Source organism: Kryptolebias marmoratus, linkage group LG6 (assembly GCF_001649575.2).
Source record: "Kryptolebias marmoratus isolate JLee-2015 linkage group LG6, ASM164957v2, whole genome shotgun sequence".
Taxonomy (NCBI): Eukaryota; Metazoa; Chordata; class Actinopteri; order Cyprinodontiformes; family Rivulidae; genus Kryptolebias; species Kryptolebias marmoratus.
The window spans coordinates 12,874,995-12,881,969 of record NC_051435.1 but is presented as its reverse complement, the minus strand read 5'-3'; the positions used below and the strand labels follow the sequence as shown (position 1 = coordinate 12,881,969).

The 6,975-nt window shown below is 39.6% G+C and overlaps 2 protein-coding genes and 1 long non-coding RNA gene across 4 annotated transcripts in view; 2 read left to right on the top strand and 1 right to left on the bottom strand.

The window, feature by feature from the left end:
- The first annotated feature begins 393 nt into the window (after positions 1 to 393).
- On the top strand, positions 394 to 3,155 carry LOC108239730 (claudin-10-like). 2 transcript variants are annotated; one of them, XM_037976309.1, is made up of 5 exons: positions 394 to 747; positions 934 to 1,020; positions 1,108 to 1,189; positions 1,262 to 1,369; positions 1,456 to 3,155. In XM_037976309.1, the coding sequence occupies exons 1-5, from the start codon at positions 516 to 518 to the stop codon at positions 1,643 to 1,645; spliced, it is 699 nt and encodes a 232-aa protein (XP_037832237.1). In that variant the 5' UTR covers positions 394 to 515; the 3' UTR covers positions 1,646 to 3,155. The 2 variants fall into 2 exon arrangements, with proteins under 2 accessions (XP_037832237.1, XP_017278125.1); XM_017422636.3 differs by having other exon boundaries at positions 398 to 747; positions 859 to 1,020.
- Positions 3,156 to 3,242: 87 nt separating this feature from the next.
- LOC112450729 lies at positions 3,243 to 4,718 on the bottom strand. The gene is made up of 3 exons (XR_003039401.2): positions 4,624 to 4,718; positions 4,287 to 4,376; positions 3,243 to 3,779 (listed from the first exon to the last, which is right to left on the bottom strand). It is a non-coding gene; the product is annotated as an uncharacterized LOC112450729 (long non-coding RNA).
- Positions 4,719 to 5,487: 769 nt separating this feature from the next.
- dnajc3a (DnaJ (Hsp40) homolog, subfamily C, member 3a) overlaps positions 5,488 to 6,975 on the top strand; it is a 10,933-nt gene continuing 9,445 nt past the window's right edge. Inside the window, exons 1-2 of the mRNA XM_017422591.3 lie at positions 5,488 to 5,758; positions 6,793 to 6,903. Of these exons, the coding sequence (XP_017278080.1) occupies positions 5,677 to 5,758; positions 6,793 to 6,903 (193 nt within the window). The 5' untranslated portion in view covers positions 5,488 to 5,676. The remainder of the gene's footprint in view (positions 5,759 to 6,792; positions 6,904 to 6,975) is intronic.

The following is a 6,975-nucleotide window of genomic DNA, read 5'->3' as shown; positions in this document are numbered from 1 at the left end:
AGTGGCTGGTAAAAAAGTTTTGTCCACCAGCCATAGTGGCTGGTGGACAAAACTTTTAATTTCCACCCCTGGCTTCAGTTTGCTCTGTTGTTTATCCCAATTAGGAGTACATTTTTGTTCAGCAAAAATATTAGTCCATCATTCTACCAGCATCATTTTGTGTATGAATTAGTGTCCTTATTGTAAATTATTGCTTGTCAATAAGCCTTCTCTAAATGTGATGCCCTACCACATTTAACTGAAGCACACTGGCTGAAGTAAGAGCTAAAGAACAACTAAAGCTATTCTGGAAAAACTTCTGAGTATCAACACCAAACAAATTAGCTCAGGGACCTTTACGCAACACAGGAAACGCAGTTCGAGGCAAAACATGTGATCATGTACACTGAGCTGTGTGTGGTTCATTGTGTTTTTCCATGTAGGTGCACCAGCACCAGCAGCGTTGGAAACAGAGAGGTCTTGAGGAGTTTGGATTTGCCTGTTTTCTGTCTTTTATTGGAGTTATCGGAGCCACCATGGGTTACAGGACTGTGGTGATGTACATTGAGATCGGCTGCTTCGTGGTCTGCGTATCCGGATGGATCCTTGTCTGTTCCACGATGCCAACCGAGATCTGGACTTGGTCTGAAGTTGGCACCTTAGTCCTGACGACGTCGAACTACTTCTCCAACCTGTGGAAGCACTGCATTTCGGATTCAACGGGAGTATCTGACTGCAAAGGGATCCCGTCATTGCTTGCACTGAACTGTAAGTAAACAACAGAAGATCATGAAGCGCATTAATGGGAAAACTGCAATTTTATACGTGTGTGTGTGTGTGTGTGTGTGTGTGTGTGTATGTGTTTCCACCCTCTAACAGGGGACGTCCATATGTGCCGAGCTCTCATCATTACCTGCATAATCCTGTGTTTTTTTGGGTCAATTCTGGTCTTAGTGGGAATGAAATGCACCAAGATCGGAGGCTCTGAGATTACTAATGCAAAGGTGACCTTTGCTGGAGGAATGAACTACCTTATAGGAGGTAAAAATCAAGATTTGTAAGAAAAAAGGTCCTGCTGCTCTAAACTGAGTGTTTCATCTTTAAACAAAAGTGTGTGTATCATTTCAGGGATGTGCTCCATGGTCTCTTTTTCTTATTATGGAAACAACATTAGATTTGAGTTTCAAGACCCTACCTACAGAGAACAGAAGTATGTACAATGCCTAAAACATTTATTATATATCCATTATAATAACTGAATAGTTCTTCCATGTATCACCAGGTTTGAAATAGGTGTTGGTGTCTTCATCGGCTGGGGTGGTTCCACTTTACTGGTTGCCGGAGGCCTTATTTACAGCATCTTGGCAGGGAGGGAAGCATGCAGTTCAAGGTAAAATCCTGCTGCTTGATCTTCTTTTCTTTAACCTTCAGTAAAAAAAAAATAAAATAATAACTTTTTGATTTTAACCCTCGCAGCCCAGAGAGTTTCCCGGCCTACCAGGTTCCCGGCTACACCTTTGTGCCGTCGCGAAAAAGCTACGTGTCATCGGCTCAAACAGAAATCACCGAGAGCGGGATATCGAGTACCTCCAGCAAAAGCAGAGCCAGCAGCATCTCGGCGATCTCCAGCACCACCAAGACGACAGGCACCCAAGCTTACGTATGACTTACTGTCAAATGAGGAAAAGAAATTTTTGCTTCTGGGAGACTTTGTTGTTACAGTAAATTCTTGAAGAGTTGCAACAACATTGGAAGCTTTTTGACCGACGGGTTTCAGCTGAAACCTTATTGGTATTAATAACAACTGAATCTTGACCTAAAAACGCTAAATTTCTTTATCAGTTCCAGGGATCATCACCTCAAGTAGCTTTAAGAATGGTTTGAATTTCTCACCATTACAATATCCATTTATATTGTTTAAGCAAGTAAAGAAAACAGATGTATTTATATAGCATAAAAATCAATTGTAGGCAAACTTCTCACACAACGTCTTTGTTTTTCTGAGTAAAATGACTACTAATACATGAAATATATTAAGATAATAAAAACAAAAAATAAAAAAATGCATGTTATTTCCAACGAAAAAATGTATGTGCAAATATGAGAAGCATATCCTAAATGTCTTGTTCTTTTCCACTTTTTTTGGAAACCAAGTCAGGTTAGGTTTAATAACTGGGATGTTCTTTCAGGACTCTTGAAGCAACATGAAAAGTCTGGCGAACACAAACATGGACACCTGGAACAGTCAGTCTTTTTGCAGGAAAGAGATTTTGAGGATATTTGCAACTGTGAATCACTTGGCAGATGAGACTTGCGCACAGCAATTGGCGACAACAAGCTACAAGTAGGTCTAGATCAGGGGGTCTGCAAACTGCAGCTCTGGGGCTTTGACCAAAAGTAATATGAAATTAAACATTATTTATATTTATGAACCCAAAAGAAAGAGATAGATTCAGCAGTTTTATGTTCAGCTTTATCTAAATATGTGAGAAAAGGAAAGTTGATTCATTTAAGCTCATAGTTAGTTAGCCTTTTAGCCAACTCACTAAATGAACTTCCAGAAACACGGAGCAAAATTAACCATTTCTAACACCAACAACTGAAGGGGGAAAAACAGAAAGTACAGTTTTGCACACATATTACTGTTATAAGTCATCAAAATAAAAAGGCTTGCCTCTGATATTTTTTGCTCTAACATATAAAAATACCAACAAATGCCAACAATTTATTTTAAATGTTTGTTTTTCATAAAGTAACAAACTATAAATTCTATATGTAATATTATACACTTGATGAGTTGTGTTATCCTCATTTTATTTAGTAGCAGAAATGGCTTTTATTAATTTACAGGCTGCAAACCCCTGGCCTGGATAAATACTGAAAATACAGAAAAAAAGGGAAAATAGAGGACTCCTTATGTGTTTGGCCTTGGAGCCCTGGAATATTTAAATATGCCTCTAGCTCAGAAACATCACATGTTGATACTTCATGAAAAAGCTTTTTGTTTTATTGAGTCTCTTCAAACCTTCGATTTTATATCATGTTCTGGGTCTCTAGGCTGCATGGAGTTGTGAAAATAAGCCATAAAACTACAGGAATGTATGTATTATTTTATGTATTGACTGCTTGCTTCAAGGAGAATTGTCCTTAGAAATAATAAAATGTTCTGTACTGACCTGTGTTTTACCTTCACTATCAAAAATACAAGCGCCCATACTGAATGTGCACACAGTGACCGGCTATATGGAAAACCAGCAGTGCCAAAGACACTTCTCATCACGTGACTTTGACGTGTTAACTTTAACTTTATGTGTTAATAACACAAAAAAATTCCACTTTGAGTTGCATGAAAATAAATTGTATTGAACAGTTTTGTATTGAACTATATATTTTTTATACTTTTTAAAACATGAACTGTCCATTGTTGCTGTTGATCACAGGCCGATGGATTTTTTCCAGTGTTTGAAGGAGTCCTGATGCGAGATGAGATGAATTTTTTGCCTGAAGTTTGTTTTGCAAAGGTCACATCTGTAAGGCTTTTCTCCAGAATGGATGAGTCTATGATTTTTCAAATGACTCAGCTGCCTAAAATCTTTCCCGCACTCATCACATCTGTAAGGCTTTTCTCCAGTGTGGATGTACTGATGGTATTTTAAGTGGCTGCACTTTCTGAAACTCTTCCCACACTCGTCACAGCAGAAGGTTTTCTTCGCCGTGGTGATCGGTTCAGCCAGAAGTCCAACACCGGACCGGGCCTCTCCTTTAGAATCAGGTCGATCTTGTTGGTTGCATTTTGGATTCTGCGAATTGTAAACAAATGGAGAGAAAATTTGTATGTAACACGCAATGTGCCACTTGTCAAACATCTAACCTTAAAAAAAAAAAAAATCTACAGGATCTATCCCACAGTTCTTTGCTGTGCAACATAATTTGGCAAATGACAAAAGTGGACACCCCTGCAGTCATTAGTACTCAACAAGTCTGGTTCTTTCCTTAAAACGTTTAGTCTCCTTCCACTTACATAATTATTTTATGCCTTGGATGTACATCTACAACTGATTAACGTTTGGATTCAACTTGAACCATGTTGGCTGCCAAAGCTGACAAACTTCAGCCAGCTCAATCCACTTCAATGTTGGTGTGGTTGTAGTTGAGAGTCATCCCCAACACATACTCAGAGCATTCCATATTGCACAACATATTTATTTAAAACTTTGTCTTTAACTATTAGAGTCAACCCTGTTTACATATTATTTCTACTACATATGGACGGCCACATAAACAAAAAAAAGCTAAAGTTGAATTACCTCTCCATGTGACTCCATTTTGCCACTGATTTGACGCTCTTTTTCCTCGTTCTTCACTCCATTCCAACTTGCCTCATTTGTCATATTCACCTGTGGTATTACCAAACAAAGACAGCGAGTGTGAGAAAAAAACAAGCTAAACATTTTAGGACATATCCTGAAAACACTGACACAAGCAAAGGTTAACACAGATAAGTCAAACCGGACACACACGGTTTGTGCCTTTTTTAAAAAAGCTTAAGCATGAACATCAGCTTTGTGCTCTTTAAAATTTGCTACACTCGTCTATAAACCATCATTTTCAACTAAAACAGTTAGATAAGCTTTTCTACCCGACCGTTTATGTGTGAGGTTTCTTTGCATTCCTGAAGTCGACAGCTTCCTCGAATTGATTGGAATCACAGAACTTTAAACAATGCTGTGATTATTTCCACGGCAACCAGTTCAAAAAGTCACATTTCCAGAAGGAACTGACAGAAAAAATTAAGCATTCTGTAACATGCTACATAAATATATCACTATGGGTGTGTCTCTGCAGGACACTTGCTGCTTTTGGCAGAAATGCCCGTTCTGTCTCCTCCTTTGTTTAAAGTTGGTCTTTTTCATTTGACATATTTGGCTTCCTTCAGCGTATGTGTTGGAAATGACTCTCAGCTACTACCACATCAGATTTTACCTCAATATCTGACAGTTCACTCAGTTGTAGTTATTTTGTTATCACCGATCTTAGTTTAGCAAAATATCTTTTGAACCAGTGGATAGATTTTAATGAAACTCTCAATGCCAATATAAAAATGGTCATAACTCAGTCATTTTTAGACATATTGAGCTAAAATTTAGTGTGGTCATAGCCAAGAGCAATCTCCAACACAGATTCATTCAAAAATAAATAACTTAAAGTTAAGATAAGTTTTTATTTGGTGTATTTCTCAGCAACAATGGGGCTGTTTTACTAATTAATGCTGAATGTGAATTTATTCATTGGTAGCTAGGCACCAGCGACTCTACGTGGAGAAAAGAGATTGGCGTTAATCACGCTTGAAAATTTGACGTGAGGAGTCACGTGCCTTTTCGCCGTTCGCGTTTTCGCGTTCCGACATGGCACCGCTGGCTCTCCATACTCTGCTGGCGTGGCTGCTCTCAGTTGAGCCAACAGATGTGGGCGGGACTTCGTGAGCCATCCAGCCAATCAGCGTCCCCCACGACCGGACAGCGGAGTGCTGCTGCTCCGCCGTGGCTCCCGGGAGGCGAAGGAAAGCGATGCCCAGCAGCGAGAGCGGCCAACACATGGGGACTGCTGACAACTAGGACACACATCCAGCTAAAACGACATCGGTCGAGGTCCTCGGAGCGTAACGGGAGACGATTTGTGTGGCTTTCAAATTCAACCATGGTTTCCTTGGACTATGTAACTCACAAGATAGTGACTTACATCCCATATGTTCTTGTTTTGATTGACATGCGCTATGAAGGTAAGGTGGTGAGCAGCTACACTTTAGCCACTACGTTCGTACTAAGAGTTACCACCTCTATTTACCGATGTCATTAACTTTGGCACAACTAGTTAGCTTGTGGTCAAAGTGACGTGTGTCAGTCGGAATGACAGCGTTAGCTTGCTAACTTGCTAGCTCTGGTTGCTGCCGTTAAGCTAGCTAATTATTAGTTTACCTTCTTCTAAGTAAGTTGTCTCATTTGTTTGAGCCTATAAATGAGCAAACCCTTAAATTCGTATTTAGTGCCCGTGCTTGCTAGTGCAATATGTGCAACTTGAGTTTACTTTGACCAGACGTGTAATAGCTGCTCCTAACTTTTGACATAACATTTGAAAAGGCGAGCATTTAAGGATACAGTTCCTTGTTAAAGTATTTTTTTTTAACCACTTCTTGTTTCTTTCCACTTTCACTTCCAAGGAGGCAGACCCTTTTGAAATCTTTTATATTGGGCTCTTTGCAGTTCTTTCAAGGCTTCTCTTTTTCACTTTGGCTGCTTTTCCCCCCCTTCATTTTCTGAAGTTTCAGGCCTAAAAGTCATGAACAGGGGATGAAAGTCGTGTCTTTAAGAAACAGGAAGGAAGAAATCAGGACTTCTGATAAATGCATCCTTCAGCCTGCCAGATTTCCAGCTTTAAGAATCACCTTGATGGTCCTGAAATACTGTTTTTATACGTCAAGCAGTGTTTATTTTTTTCATCCTTTTATAGATTTGACAAAAGAAATGGCAATAAATGTGCCTTTGTGGTGAGCTGACGGGTGTAAATACCTTGAAGATCCAGTTTAAAATAGGTTCTTGAAGTTGCGTTTTGCATGTCAACTCGACACTGGCTCATCTCTTGAGATTATGAGTATTTTTATGTTTGAATTAATCACACGTCAAGAGTTAAATGGCTTAAAGTGAGTGAAAAAGCAGCCCAACACCAATGAAAATCTTTGAAAGAGCTCCAGAAAGCCCGAATTAAATGTTTTCTTCGAGACTTTACTTCAGTGCTGTATGTGTGTATGTCTTTCAGGAGTGAAATGTGGTAAAGATGGAAGTGTGGACAACCACATGGAGATGGGAAAGAAGCTGCTTGCTGCTGGCCAGCTGGCTGACGCCCTCTCTCATTTCCACGCTGCTGTGGGTGAGTTAACGTAGCTCCGATGATGCTCATCTACATTTATACAACAGGAAATGCACTATAACCCCCCCCCCC